Source organism: Protopterus annectens, chromosome 1.part2 (genome assembly GCF_019279795.1).
Source record: "Protopterus annectens isolate FY-2018-M chromosome 1.part2, PAN1.0, whole genome shotgun sequence".
NCBI lineage: Eukaryota > Metazoa > Chordata > Ceratodontiformes > Protopteridae > Protopterus > Protopterus annectens.
Genome location: NC_056727.1, coordinates 1178365606 through 1178382480, shown reverse-complemented (window position 1 = coordinate 1178382480; position 16875 = coordinate 1178365606). Strand labels below are relative to the sequence as shown.

At 37.0% G+C, this 16875-nt stretch overlaps 1 protein-coding gene across 1 annotated transcript in view; it reads right to left on the bottom strand.

The window, feature by feature from the left end:
• Positions 1 to 16875, bottom strand: part of LOC122792440 (vomeronasal type-2 receptor 1-like) — a 250190-nt gene that overhangs the window by 152021 nt on the left and 81294 nt on the right. Inside the window, exon 3 of the mRNA XM_044060228.1 lies at positions 15143 to 15434. Coding sequence (XP_043916163.1) covers positions 15143 to 15434 — 292 coding nt within the window. The remainder of the gene's footprint in view (positions 1 to 15142; positions 15435 to 16875) is intronic.

Here is a 16875-nt window from a genome sequence, read left to right as displayed (position 1 = left end):
TTTGTTTTTTTAATTTGATAAATTATTAACCAATATTTAAACTGTAAAGTAAGAGAGTAAGAGTATTATGTTTTTGCACCATCTAGAAACTTTGATAATCTTTGAGAAAATGTATTGGGAATCATCCATTCTCCCAGTGTGATATCAAACCAAGGTTCATTTGGTGGCTAGCCTGTGGGTTTTAATGCTATGGCATTTGATCTACAAAGAACTATAGCAGTATCTGTATTCTTATCATATTTTATGTTTTTGCTGTAAATACAGGCATATATATATATATATATATATATATGTGTGTGTGTGTGTGTGTGTGTGTGTGTGTGTGTTTTTAATCAGGCATATGAAGTACTATTAAGGAATACAGCTAGTTTGTATAGCTGTAAAAATGCTAAAGTCAGTATGACCTGTTAAAATTCTATGTAAAAGGTTAACCTTTAACCTTCTTCCTGCAGACTTTGCAGGAATTACAACATCCATGTCCCCTGTAAGTTTGGTGCTGCTAAGGATGCAACACTTCATAAAATGCAAGAAAAAACAGCAGTGTGCAAAGCATGAGGAATTATAAATCTGCCCCTATTGTTGCAGGACAGTTCACATTTTCTTAAATGAACAAGGTAAGGAGCTAAGCATGTGTACCTTTTGTTGCAAAAGAGTTCAAATTGTTGGATAATGAATTGTAAAGAAAAATGAACAAGACAAATGCAACATTTTATCAAAATATCATTACTGTCCTCTAAAATTTGCAGAAAGCCACCATACTGCAATTTAGCTAGCTACAATATTAAACAAATAAAATTCAACACTATCCAGCCATTATTCATTCATTTATCCATCATTTGGAAATCCATGACAGACCAGTACACACCTCTACACCTCTTAGTAATAGAATCAGGAGCATATGCAAAAATAAAGAGTGGGCAAAGGCCCACAATTAGTGACAGATTTAAGTACTGAACTCATCAATTTAGAACTTTGCTAGAATTGCAGGTTTTAAATTAGCTTTTGAAGGATACGAAGTCTGAAACTCAAATGTCTGCCATTATTTAGTGACTGCAATCCTCAATGATTATTCCAAAATAACATAAATTTTGTAAGGGGCAAATGAAAATTTTGTGGCATAAATATGTTCATTCTACAAAACTGTCAGTTAGATGTTGGTCCATTGGTAGGCAGATACAGAGGAGTATCAAAGGTAAAAACCTTTAAAAAAATCCTACTCAAATATTGATGTTAAAGGAAAATAATATAAATGTGCCAGAGATACAGAAAATGATGACAACAAAATATAATCATAAGAAAGATAAACATGGCAGGAATTATGGTTATACAGCCGGTGTTAAGAACAATAATGTGAATAGCAATGGGACTATAACATCCAAAATAAATAAAATTAATTTTTACTAGAAACTTGGTCATTTTTAAAAAACGAATGAAGCTGTGTTGCTCAGAAGGGAAAGCAAAATCAGTGCTGTATCAATCATCATGACAGATTTATTGCTGAATGCAATAATGAAAAGCAATTAACTACTACAGCATTTGTTGGATCTCTTTAAACATGATTGTACTACTTGCTGTGCATTTCGTCTGCACAGTCTCCTGCTGATTCAAAGTACTGGCTTGCACATACATAGAAGCCAACACAAAAACAAACTTACTTGCACACGCTTGCATCTGTCTAACCACACATGTGCACACAAAAACTTTGACATTGGCTTTGCCTTACAGATTTGTCAGTGTGATTAACGAAAGCAAAATAAAAATCAAAGTCATATGTTTAAAATTCTCACCAAGAGAAAAAGTCTGTCACCCTTTTATTGAAGAAAGGTGTCTATTAGGTGGACTGCAACAAAAGCATGAGCATGCATGAACAAGCATTCAAATATCTACTACTAAAATCTTTACAAGATTTAAAAAGTACATTTCTAATGATAAATCCAAAGCTAAAGTTTAAACTATAAATCAGTTTTGCAGCAATAAGTCAGTTTTAATTAATACATTATTGAAGTATAAGGAAAAATCCGGGAAAAAATATGAACAAGCACAAATCTTAGGAAACTGGCAATAATACTTTACTAAAACATAAATCAAAGGAAATAAAACAACATGGGTGCACAACCAAGAAATAGTCAGCATATAGTCCTGGCAATGCATACCTTTACTTCCACAGAATATATATAAATCTATCTGTTTTCTAGCTATCCAACTAGCTGGTCATCTATTCAGTGACCCAACAAGTAACACACTTGTCCTCAGTGCTAGAAGTCCAGAAGGTTGTGAATTCTATTCCCAGTCCAGGTGGCTGGGTTATTGATATTGTAGTCCAGCATTGGGGGTTTTATTGCTTCAGATGAGGTGTTAAATAAAATTCAAACCTGGTATATTCACCTTAACCAAATGTGGCCTTACCAGACCTCCTTTAAGATGGGAAAAAACTATCCCCAGAGTATATCTAATAGATTGGGTACAGATGATAGTGTCAATCCACAGTCCAATATAAACTTTGACCATTTACAAACAGTCACCCTTAATGCTGATGACAGCAGTAACATGGTTGAAGGTTCATCATTTGTAGAGTCAGACCATGTTAGTGGGGATCACATGGATATGCCCCCCCCTCCCTAAAGATCAGCAAGAACAGTTACAAGAATCCCGAGAAGTGGCAGGAGGAGATGCTGGAAACACTGCCAAAGCAGAAGATAATGGTCAACTTGTTTAAGGCAATGTGACAATTAATAACATAAATTAAAAATTTTTGACTATGCTGGTACTGATACGTCTGACACTCACTACCACATTTGTTCCATCCTACAAAATTAATTTGGTTGGAACATTGTTGGACTTGAAATTTTTCATCCATAAAGTCAATTTAGCTTTGATGTTTCACAATAAAGAGAATAGGTGTGATGAAAACTTTCTTCAAAAAGTATGTGCAATTCTCCCTTAATCCAGTGGTGGCTCTGTTTGAATGACAATGTGAAAAGACGATTATGACCTGGTTTTCTCACTACAAATCTGATTATTTTCATTATTTTACTTATGAAGAGTGATATTTTTTGCAGCAAAATGCTGCAGATTACTGAATTAGTGTTATGAAACCCGACAAGGGTGGGCTGGGGTTGTCATTATGCTAAGATCTGTTTATATTCCACAGATGGTTGATATCTTACATAACCAGGATAGTTATGTTACCATGTCACTAAACAAAATTAATGTTTTTATCATAAAACTAATTTATGGTTGGAGGATTTACTTCTTGAATGAAGGACTGACCACAGGTTGTACAGTTTTTTTAAAGCTGGTTCATCTTAGAAAGCAGTAGTGTTTTTGTAATCCCTAATGTTCGTAAATCTGTAGACAAATACCTTCCCATGAATCCCATTGTAGCTGCTTAAAGTTCCAAAACTTAACAGTTTGCAAAGTTTGTAGGTTGGAAACTGAAGGGATGTTTGGTCAGGCTTTCACATATTTTTAGGGATTCTTGCCATTTTCTTGTAACTATTCAGAGTGTTCGTAAGTATCAGAGATCTTTTTTAAGTAATTCCACATTCTACTGGTATTGACTGGCTTGAGGAAATTATTAAAGAATTTATGCCACATTTGAACTCCAGTAATGGGGTTCTTAGAGAGGTACTGGAGTTTGTATTAAAAAAATAACTTTTTCTCCTTTGAAAGAAACATTTTTTCATGAGGTGAAAATGGTAGCAATGGGGGCAGCTTGTACCCCTACATATGCTAACATGGTTCTTTAGTACTGGGAAGTTTGGATGGTGTATGTAAGATTCCTTGGTGGGTGCTATGTTTATTTTAAGGAAGGGCATTCTTGAGCTACTCAAGGAATTTGTTACTTTCCTAAATGATAGTATGGAATATTTAAATTTTACTTACAAATGGTCCCCAAGAAGACTGATATCTTGAATACTGTGTTATACAACAACAGGACATTTAAATGTTTTTCTTTTGATATTTACTGGATAAAGACTTTTTCAAATGGTCACCTTCATTTTTGCAGTTGCCATCCTTCTAAACAAATAATTAGTGTTATTAACTGGCAAACGGTATGGATTTGTAGATTGACCTCTGATGATTATATTTATCAAAAACAAATTTGTCACTTAATGGGACTTTTCATGGAGAGAGAAGTTATCCTCTCAACCTCCTGAACAGAATTAAGAATGAGGTGGATGTTGGTAGAGAGGATAGTTTTTTTCCCATTTTCCATTTGGATAAGGTGAATATACATGGTTTGAATTTTATTTTTACATATTATTCAAGTTTTGTTGAGGTGAAAGAAGTTATTGAAATCCATTGGTCTACCCTAACACATTTTAAAGACATTAAGGAGATTGTGGGGATGTGTCCTTTTCTCACCTTTAAAAGAGCTAGGAATATTATGAATATATTATGAATATAGGCATATAATGGTGGGGAGAGTTACTACAAAATGTCAGCTTATTCATGAAGATGTTACTAATGAGATGTTTCATAAAATTCTAACAATTACTAAATTACACAGAGCAAATTGCAACATGAGGTTTGTTGTGTGCATTGCAGCATGCACCACCTGTGATACATTTCACATTGGTGAAGAAAGTTCCTTACATGAATGCATGTACAAGCACAATTCTGCAATTCAAACCAGGAACAACAAAAATGCCTTAGTTAAACATAGTGATGAATGTTTGACCTTTACAGCATTTCATTTTATAATGTTGGAGAAAATTGAATATGGCCCTTTTGGGGTAATTGGGAGAACCATCTTGAAAAAGAGCTTTGGTGTCAAGTTTATTTTGCAAACCATGAAAAATCCAGGTTTGAATGAATTCACTGGTATTAGTTGTTGCTGATAGAGAGCTCAGGACATCTGAGGTAATTATTGGTGACCTCATTATTTATTTGTAAATAAATTACTTTGAAATATTTGCTTAAATAGCATTTTTAACTATGATTATTGTTTTAGTTGGGGTTGTTGTCAACTTTGTGATGTTATTCTGCGAATTTTATGTATTATCACTTTGAAATGTGAAAATGTGCAAAGCCTGCACAGAGTTTACATGCTTGTGTGGAGAGCAGCAGTGCTAATTACATATTCATGATGTGCACTGCAATTAAACATAAACAAGCATGGTTTTATGGCTGGCAACACTGTGTAAAGCAACACAAATAGCAGCAGACATGTAGACCTGTTTACCTACAGGTAAACTAGGTCTTCAGGATTGCGAAGAATGCCACAGTGATTACCAGGGTTAATAATATAGCAATGTATATGAGTGTATACAGTGCAGAGTACTGTGGAATACCAGTTTAGGCATTCTTAACAAAAGTTGTGTAAATGAACTATAATGGTACATGGACTGCCATTTAAAACAAACAATCGGTATGTGAGTGGATTAAATAGGGACACACAGATGAACTGCAGGAATGCACACACGGAAAGAGGACAGGTTAAACACTGTAATGTTCAGCAGATGAGGGGATGTAAATGGAAACAGCTGCAGCAGGAGCACTAATCACATATCAACATGGTACAGTTTGGACTGCACAGTAAAAATGTATATTAGGTGATCATTACACAAGGTGACATAACAATGGAGAAAATGTCTCTGTGATATAAGCATCCTGACATGAACAATGGAGAAGACATCTATCAGGGATGTTATATACCATCAGGGTTGAGTGCATATTGTGAAGCTGTCCAAACTAATTTGCATGAATATGACTGCAATGTCAGCAGAGTTCTCCGACAAGTGGGACACAGTTACAGGCTCATGGACAACAGTAAACAATCATGGAAAATATCAGAATAATACTACCAGTAGTCCCATGTCTCTGACATAGCATATGTGATTTTGAATGATCACAGATTGTTCTGCAGAAACACACTTGTACAACTATTGACATGTCAGCAATTTATGAGTGTAATTAACCACACTGTCCTGACACTGAAACATCTACTGGAAGCATTAGGAGGGACACTGCTATGCCAGCATGTGACAGTATGATAAATCTAGGCCAGTTGACTGGTGTGCATGACATATATAATATATATATATATATATATATATATCTATTATGTATATCTATATATATCTATATATATGTATATATATATATATATATATATATATCTATATATATCTATATATATGTATATATCTATATATATCTATATATATATATATCTATCTATATATATATATATATATATATATATATATATATATATATATAGCACGATCCACACTGTCATGAATGTAACCCATGCCATCAATGTTGTCAAACAGCTATGTATATACCATGTGCATCACCAGAACAGGTATCACACATTCATATGGTATAACATCTTGATAGGGGTTCTGCACCATCAGACAGTAATGTTTATGCAACAAACAAAAGAATACCTACATATGGCCAGTAAGATGTGTGGGAACTCACTGTGGCAAAGGTGGTATACTATAGTTACACATCACTGGAAGATGTGTAGGGAGGTACATGAAGAAGGGTGCATTGTACTCAGTTATTGGTGTGATGAAGGCTGTGAACTATGGAGGTATTATCGCATTTGATGTGGTTGTCTTGCACATACTCAGTAGTTGTGTTACATACAAGGGAGTAGTCAACATGTGGCCACATGCTGGTGGACATTCCACATACCATCTACCCCAGGACACAGGTCACATACCACTCGGTCTGCTTATAAGGCTGTGAAGTCTACATTATCACTGTATGGACCTGATCACTGGACTTGAGATATAGGTCACTTCACACATTTTAACATATTTAGATGCAAAAAAACAAGCTGAGTAACGCAAGTCACCACACCACAAATCAGGCAATTTGAACTGTTTATTTGTAAAGCACTTTTCGTCTCAGGCAATCCCAAGACTTCTTCAGACAAAGTACTAATACACATGCCCCATTCTTATAACTTCCACAATTAAATCAAATGGCACACCATTGGTTAAAAACATCAATGCATTAAGTATGCTAAACAGCTCTAGGTCAGGGGCCACCAGCCCGCCCCTTTATGAGCAAATCACAACACAATATAATATAGTATAATATAAACAAAAATGACTGCTTTCATTCGCCTTATGCATGACACAGTTTCAATCACTAAGCTAAAATGCAATGCCTGCAAAAAACTGTCATGCATTTCAAACTAACTTTCATGTGAAGACATGTTTTACTCCCTAAGAGTAGGTCACAATCCAGTATGAAAGAAGCAAGCATGCCTGTTTAGTCATAAACATCCTCAAATAAAATATCACACCAATTATTAAAAGCATTAAAACATTAGGTATGCCTAATAGTTCTGGGTTTAAAATCACAAGTCTGTCCGCTGTGAACCAGTCACAACTCAGTGTAAAAAGGGACAGATAGCATGATTTTGCCTTTAGGCATGAAACAATTAAGCATAAAAATAAAAAATAAAAATGAAAAACCTAAAAAAAACCTACAAGTAAAACTGTCATGCAATACTGACAGACAAACAAAATCAAACCCCTGAATTTAAACTTCAGGTCATATTTGACCCAATAAAAGAGGGCAAAGACAAGAGGTGCAAGTCCACCAGTTATAAACTGGTCACGGCACCAGTCAAAAACAAGCTCCAAGCTGATTTGTAACGTTAATTGTGTTTTGACCCTTGTGGGCAGGTCTAACACCAAGTAAGAGAACTGGTTGCATTTACTTTATACATACAACAGTTATCATCATAAACTAAAACACAATACTCACAGGTTAAGGCTATCAAGTGACACAAGCAAGTATTAGATCATGTTTGTCCCAGTCAAGAGCACAAACTCTAAAGATGTAAAACCGCTAGTTGTAAACTGGTCATGGCACCGTTTAAAATTACCGGCTCCATGCGATTGCCTTGTGGCATAAAAAATATGTTCAATCACTTACCTAAAGGCAAAAGCTGCCATTACTGACAGACACAATCTAATTGAGGCAAACAAGTTGCAACAACATCTACTTACGTAAACCGTCGATGGTGGACAAAGCAGTGATGCCAAAAATACGTAACATAGTACATGGCTACCATAAACAGTGGGTTGCCACTACTCCTACAGTTTATATAGTAAAAACTGGTAAATACAAACTAACAATTAGAATCTGTTGATAAAACTAAGAGTCAAACTTGTTCCTGTCAATAATAAAACAATGGAGATACCTAGTGGAAGGAGGTTGAGATATAACCCATTAAACAACAATGTTAGGATATACAGAGAATATATATATAGAGAGAACATAATAGAGAAAAGAAAAAATGTGTTAAAAATTTTTTACACAGATGTCAAAGGAAATGAATGATTAATAAGTAATGAATAAGCAGCAACTATGAAACAATATATGCAATGAAGTTGTCAAAAGTGATATGAACTGTTGAATCCTGAACTCTTGCCCAAGTACTAGGCAATGGTACCAAGCCATCTTAGAAGTCTCTTCAATTTTAAAATGCAATGAATGGAACACATTTCATTTAAACCTAGATATGTGCTGGCAACTGTGCGGATTTGCCACGTGAGTTCCAACACTTCAAGGTGGATAGTTTTAGGGGCCCCCCCATCAAAATTTACACAGTCAATAGCCTTGAACAAAAATTTATGGTTGGTGCTGTCATCTACATGTTTTGCCAGTGCATTGACTGTTTTTAGTTTCCTGATGTGGTATGTGTGCTCATAAACACGTTCCCGGAGTTTCCTGTCCATTTTGCCGATGCAAAAAGCTGGACACTGTTGGCACTGGGCAAGGTAAACAACGACTTTAGATTGGCAGTTGAACTTGTGCTTAACTTTGTATTTTCGATCTCTAATTATGAATTGTTCCGCTATATCCATGTGGGAGCAAAAATTGCACATGTTGCATTGAAACATCCCTATCCTGATAGGGGGGTGCAACTCATTGACCTCCAAAAGATGTTTTAGGTTCTTTCCTCTCCTCCAAGTGATTTGAGGGTACTCTGGTAGTTTATTTCTAAGATTGTTGTCATTTCGAATGAACTCCCAGTTTTTCCTGAAGGATAGATAAAACTATCTTGAAGTTCGTACTTAATGATGTAAAAAGACTGCAAGGTGGTAGAAGTGAGTTCTCAGGATGGTTGGTCATGAGCTGGTTATTTTGGAACACGTTGCCATGAGGGCCTTTTAAAATTGGTTGGTATGTCCCCTGTTCTCTCTTATTACTAACATCTTGGATCAGCTCATCCACCAATTGTTTGGGATAACCCTGGCCCAGAAACATAGATCTGAGTATGTTACATTCCTTAGTGAAATCTGAAAATTTTGACACCATTCGAGCAGCCCTAACAAGCTGACCTTTCACTACAGATCTCTTTTGATAAGTCGGGTGACAACTGCTGCAGTGAATTAAGGTGATGGAATAAGTGTCCTTCCTGTGAATTTTAGCACACAATGCATTAATGCTTAAATCTTTCCACAAATCCACATCCAGGTAGGTGATTCTGTCAGGACTAAATGTGTGGGCAAAAGAAAGAAAATTAGTGGTGGAATTGAAGAAATCTGCCAGTTCTACGGCAACTGCTTCACCACCCCTAATCAACATGAATATATCATCCAAGAAACAAGTGTAGAAGGCAATTTGGTTGTTCATAGCTTCATTCTTCTGGATGATTTTCAGTTCACAATAAGCCATGACCAAATTGGTGAAACTGCCACCACAAGGTGACCCCATGGCTACCCCTACCTTTTGTAAAAAAAATAGTGTCATTAAAAATCAAATAGTTACTAGATAAAATGATGTCAAGCAGTTCATCCACCAAGGAAATGTCTGTGGTTGGTGCACCTGTCTTTCTCAACATGAAGTTGACCCATTCAATACCCACCTCATGTGGAATAGTTGAATACAGATCCCTCACATCGACCGTCAGAAAGTTGAGATTGAGGTCGAATTTGAGGTCATTAATAGACTGTAAGAATGACCATGAGTCTTTGCAAATGTCCAGTTCCATGACAACGTATTTTTTGAGTATGTTGTCAACGAATTTGGCACATGGGTAGGTTATGCTATTTCTAGCATCAACCAGTGGTCTCATTGGTGGTCGTGGATGGATTTGTGGATCTTAGGATTCCCAAACAATTTAATGCTTCTAGGGGCTAACATGGAAAGGTAATTGAAGGCTACAATTTAGATTTTCCCTTCAATGAAAAGGTCGTTCAAATATGAACGTATCCTGTTGTATGCTATGTTTAATTTGTGTCTGGATCTCACTTCATAGGTGTCACCCCTTAAAACACTCAACATCCTGTTAACGTAATCCTCTTGACCCATAATTATTGCACCTCCACCTTTATCTGGTTGCATAACCCTAACACCAGTCCCCTTGATGGACCATAAAAGCTCCTTTTCATCAGGGGTAATGTTGGTTTTGGCTTGATTTTGTATACTTTTGTTGTGTAACGAACATCTAAGATCGAGTTCACACATTGTGTCAAAACTTGCAATGGATTCATGTAAGACCGGTAAAAAAGTACTAGATACATGTAGCCTGTTGTTGTTGGGTGGGTTGTCTCCAAGTAGTACGTTCAAACTGAGTTTCCTAGAAAAAAGTTTAAAATCAATAATTGTTTTTACTAGATCAGCTTTAGTATCAGGGACAAAGGTGTTTCCTTTCACTAAGAGTTCCACTAGGGGTTGTTCAATAGCAATGTCAGTGAAATTAAAGATTTTAAAATCCTTGTTGGTATTCAGCAAAATAGTGGGTTTGTTTGACACAGCATTGGTGTCAATTACCTGTCCCTCCTTCCCCTCTTGTTGTAATAATTGTTGGAATTGGTCACCCTCTGTGCTTGATGGCGAAGATTGTAATATGAGGCTCCTGCCCGAAAATTTGTTTGTACCTCCTGGTTATGCTCTTGTTGGGCTTGAGGCCCTGTTACCACAGAAGAGTAACTGGTTGATCCTGCCTCACTCATGGGGGCATTGTGCATTTGTTTCCTTATTGGATAACTGGGGCCGTTGAAATTTTCCCCGGGCCCAGAGGGTCCCTGGTTAACATTGTTAATCACATTAGCGGGTTTTTGACTAATAGACTGGTAACTTTGAGAGGGAGGGGGTGGTGGGTAGGCTTGGTTCTTACTGTATGCTGTCCTGTCGCGATTCAGTTTCTTTAACTGTTTCTTTTACTTTAAAGAAGTAAGAATCAATGCAATTGCATATACGCTCATAATCGAATCTATAACAATCAAAGTCGATATTTTGCTGCAACATTTGGTCTAAGTTTGTGGCCTTTTCCATGAGTATCTCACACTGAATAGTGTAGTGTTTGCATATTAGGTCCAACAATTCTAGACCATGTTTGTTGAAAAGTTTTACTAGATCAACATGGAAGGCCGAGCCATTCTGTAGACCCATGGGATATTGCCAGGAACGTAGGCCCTTTGGAACAATCCCTTCACTGATACATTCTTTAAAATAAGCAATCTCTAGCTGGGTTTTTTTATATTTAAACAATTTCAGGTCTAAAGTTTTTAATTGTAAAGAAATGTCGGTTACCCCTCTAGCCGGTTGTTCCTCGTCATTGCTGCTTGTTGATTGTTGAGGAGATAGTGGTTCTATGAGCCACTGAGTAAAATTAGGAGCTCCAATAAGCTCAGGGGTACCATTGACTTGATTTTGCACATTCACCATCAGCCTAGAGCTGTTAGTTGTGTCCCAGGGCCCATCCCTGAGCTCACGTCCATGTTGCCAGTCGTTTGGGGTGTTGCTGTATGCGAGACCATGTTACTGGAGTTGCTAAATAAGGTATCTAGTCTCACAGTAAGCGTGTCCACTCGGTTTACCAATAATTCCATCAGCGATTTGAGTTTTGATAAGTCATCCTCTTTTTTGGATGTAGTGGGTGTAGTTGCTGTTTCTTCAGCCATAGAACAAGCACAAACTAGGAAAGCTCACAAACAAAGGCAAAAAAACAAGCTGAGTAACACAAGTCACCACACCATAAATCAGGCAGTTTGAACCGTTTATTTGTAAAGCGCTTTTCGTCTCAGGCAATCCCAAGACTTCTTCACACAAAGTACTAATACACATGCCCCTTCTTATAACTTCCACAATTAAATAAAATGGCACACCATTGGCTAAAAACATCAATTCATTAAGTATGCTAAACAGATCTTGGTCAGGGGCCACAAGCCCGCCCCTTTATAAGCAAATCACAACACAATATAATATAGTATAATATAAACAAAAATTACTGCTTGCATTCGCCTTATGGATGACACAGTTTCAATCAATAAGCTAAAATGCAATGACTGCAAAAAACTGTCATGCATTTCAAACTAACTTTCATGTGAAGACATGTTTTACTCCCTAAGAATAGGTCACAACCCAGTATGAAAGAAATGTGCTACAAGCATGCCTATTTAGTCAGGCACTTAGGATAGCCCATATGACTTCACATTTTGAAGACGTAAGAAGGGAGCTCAACAAATTAAATGATATGTTATTGGAAAGGCATTATCCAGAAAAAAATGTTGGGTGACATCCTTAAAGAGGTGCATAAAGAGTGGGGGAAAAGATATAAGCCCTTGTTAAGTGTGGGTTTTTCCAAAAATAGTATTGTATATGACCCTTCGTGTAACACTAATTTCAATAAGGCTTGCATTATTCAGCATTGTCCTTTGTCAAAGGAATTAAGAAACATTGTACAAAGAAACTAGAATATATTTAGAGTAAGTAATGAAGTGGATGCAGTGGTGGGGAACAAACTCATTTTCATTAATAATATCGGTACAAACATTAAACGATTACTAGAAAATAAAAAACTAAGGGAACTACGTTGCCAAGACCTGGCACTAAACTATGTGGCAGCTGTAGCCAGTATTCTTACATCAACAATAGCCCATCTATTACTTTGATTAACCATATGTCTACTGACATTTACTTTAAGAAGGGAAATTGTGCTATGAAAAGAATAGTTTATTTGGCAGTGTGTGTGACTCATGTGGTTCCTAGTTTGCAGTCATCTGCGAACTTCGTTAGCCAAAGACCTTCTGTGTTAGCTTGTACTTCTGCGAAGTAGATACCAAACAGGAGAGGACCCAGGACTAAACCCTGGGGTACTCCACTTCTCACTGGTCTGAAGTCGGATTTAGAGTCTGCTACTTTGACAGTGTGGGTTTTGTCAGTGAGGCAGTTGGCAACCCGTCTTGTGACATAGGGATTTATACCTAGTTTAGTGCATTTATCTATAATTCCAGAGTGGGGGGATGGTGTCAAAAGCCTTGGCGAGATCTAGATAGGGTGTCTGAACCACCTTACCCTTATCTACGGCTTTGGTGACTGCTTCAAATAAGTGTATAAGGTTTAGGAGACATGATTTGCCTTTTACAAACCTGAACTGGGTGAGGTCCAGAGTTTGGAGATTACCAATGTCATTGTTTATAAGTTCCATGATGGTACGTTTCATAGCCTTGCAAACAAGGCTCATCAAGCTAATGGAGTGGTAGTTCCCGGGTTCTGTGGTGGCTCCCTCTTTGTGGAGTGGGTTAACTGTTGCTGTGCACCATTCAGTGGGCACAAAGCCTGAGGTGAGGCTATGACTGAGCATGGTACTTAGGTGGGGTGCCAGTTTGTTCTGTAGTTCATGTAGAACGCAGCCTTGGATGTTGTCAGGTCCCTTGGATTCTGTGTTCTTGGCTTTGGAGAGTGTGTTTTTTACCTGTGCAACTGTGATTACAGGAACTTTGCATTCTTCCGTTATAAAGATGGGCCCTTTAGGGGGTGAGAGGGGGGGTTAAGTTAGCACTAAACCTATCTGCCAGCATGTTAGCAATATCAGTTAGTTCTGTATATTTAGTGCCATTGTGCTGTAACTCAGAGCAGATCTGAGTGTTGCCATTGAGATTCTTGACATAACTATAAAATGCTTTGTGGCTGTCTTTAGAATCAGTGGCGATTTTGTTTTCATAACTAGCTTTGGAGGATTTTGTGAGGGATCTCATTTTTTTACTGAGGCTGACCAGGGAGTTCCTCCAATCATGGGAATCTACTCTTTTTTGCAACTGTTTCTTTCTTCTGCTGTAGAGTTTGTTTATGGCAGGGGGACCACCAGAGTGGTTTCCTTTTTTTGGAGGATAGCATCTTGGTTCTGTTAGGGATTGCATGATCCATGCACTCGTGTAAGTGCTTATAAAGTGAATTTGTGTAGGATTCAGCATTCATACCTCTATTGTCTGTCTGCATGGGTGTTGTGAAGTTTGCCACTTCTGTCTTAAGAAGCGTAAAGTTGGCTTTGGAGAAATTTTTTACTGTGGTTTCCCTAATGGGGAGTGGGGGTGGGATGTGGATGTCTAGGGTGATTAGCTTGTGGTCGGATCTGACCAATGAGGAATTGACCTCTGGTGTGGAACACCGGTTTCCCATGTTGGTAACAACCAGGTCTAGGATATTGCTGCCCCTGGTGGTGGTGTGGATAAGTTGATCCAAGGTGTTGGAATTTATGAATTCCAGAATACATTGAGCAAAAGAATTGGTACATGACTAGTTTTCCCAGTTAATGGTGGGGTAGTTGAAATCGCCCATTATTAGGCTGTTAGATTGTACTTTAATATTTTCCAGTGTATCAAGAAATGAGGAGTGGGAATCCTGGGGCATTCTTAATGGCATTGTGTATGATGGTGAGACATTGTCCTCATTTCCCAAAGCAAACTTTTAAACAGTCACAGTAACTGTACACTGAAGATCATCTTCAATAACAGCAATATAAATACAGTTTAACCTCAATGTGTACCATGTAGTGAGAAAATGGGGTCTATATCATATGAGCGAATCACATAAATTGCGAACGCTCATAATATAAAATGTATCAGACCTCAGAGTGCTTTTTCTGAGATTGCAGTATAGTGAAGAATGGGATATTTGCCCTTTCCTCACTGTAGTGCGATCTCAGAGTTGAAATATATATTTAGTGGGGTGTGTGTGGGGCACAGCCTCCCACAATAGGAAGTTCTAGGTCCAGTACTTCGATATTATGAGCGTTTGCAATTTGTGCGATTCATTCATATGATATAGACCTGAGAAAATTACAGTAAATTAGCTAAACTAAGTCAAACAGAAGGACAAGAACTGCTTCATGTGATGCATCTACTGTACCTTTTTATTCAAGAAAGAAGGATATTACCTGAGGAAACCTGTAGACTCCCAGCAGCCTTGCAACTGGAAGGGATGAAGAGGACAGCATGTCCCCAATAATGCCAACTTGAGGAGGAAATAAACTGCATGAATAATTTGGGATCATTTTCTTCTGTCCAGAGAGAAGTCGCAAAGTTCCATCAACTGACTGAACTTCTGAGTAGCAGGAGTCATATATCACAAAGCCAAGTGTTTTATTAGGTAATAAAAGTTGTTCTTCATTTATCTTCTCAATTGTAACAACTGCAGTTAATATATCCATGTAAGGAGCCATATCAAACCTGTAATAGTTTAAGCAAATAATGACAATGGCGTATTCAACATATATATTGGAAAACTTATACATACATGAAAGAAAATGCTAATTTGAGGCAATTATATTCTATATTTATTTTTCTTTTCATCTTAATTTTTTTTCATTTCAAAATTATATGTGTAGCTATGTCTCACCAGCATACACAATCCCATTAAGAATGGAGGCTTTTAACAAAGTTAATGGTAAAGATGACAACAGGGAAACACATACTAAGCATGGTCCACTTTTCTCTCCAGTGTTTTTGTGCTACCACCTACTTAAACTGAACATATCAGCTCTGTATTACCTTTAGAATGGACATGTGAGTAGTAAGTTATTTTAAATGGCATATTTCCTTAGGGCATATTTACATTAAAAAAGAAACAATATTTAATTTACTGCAGTCGTTGGTTAATCAAGGAAGTGAACTAGTCCACTGTGGACACTTTTTGCCACATCACTTAACATATGACGTAAATGTTGATTTAATGAATTAGTGTAAATCTGTTACCAAGTTAAAAGATCATTCTAATAAAAGCACAAAGCTATTAAGTGATTATTAAATAAGAAGGATCAGCATTTAAAAGATAAAGCAATATGGGTATAAAAGATATAATTCAGCATATTTTATGATGAATGGCAAGGGACTCCTCATAAAGTGCCATTTGCCTCCCACTCCAATCTGAAAAAAAGGACTTCCCTGTAACTCCTTAGAAAGGAATTCTTGTGTTTTGCATTGTAAATTTGAACACATGTATCTTGGCACCAAAGTCTTAACTGTGATTTTAAGGAGTGAAAAAACACACAATAAAGTTTACTTAGGATGACTTGCTCTCCTAATACAACTAATGGCAGGGTAAGAGTTCAAATCACCATTTCAAATTATTTAGCAGGGAAGAGCTTTGACACTAAGGGACAAATACTTCTCCTGTACCCTGGAACTTTATTATTCCTACTCTGGACTGTTACACCATGTCAGGAAGATAATTTCCCTTTCATGGTTAAACTTTCAGCTTCACATTAACTCTCTCTTTGTTAAACCAGCCTTAAAAAACAGTTTATCTTTCAGAACTGCCTCTTCAGGATTCAGTGGACATGAGATCTTTAGAAAGACTGGCACTCATATAAAGGTATCCATATAATGCCCGAGAGAAGACTTTATAGGCTAGTGAAGATACAAAGGATGAAACATAAGTACAGACAAGGCAGTGGTCATATTAGCAAATGAGGCACCAGAAGAAACTAAAAATTGAGATAGAAGGAAAATAGTGGAATGAGTTAACATCTTCAAACATCTGAGAGACATGTTTGAGGAAAGAAGAAATCCAAAGGAGGAGGTTCAAGCTAAAATCAAATCTGCTGAAGCCAACTGGCACAAGTGTCAGGAGTAGTGAGTGAAAGAAAAATGCTAAAGACTTTGAAAAGTA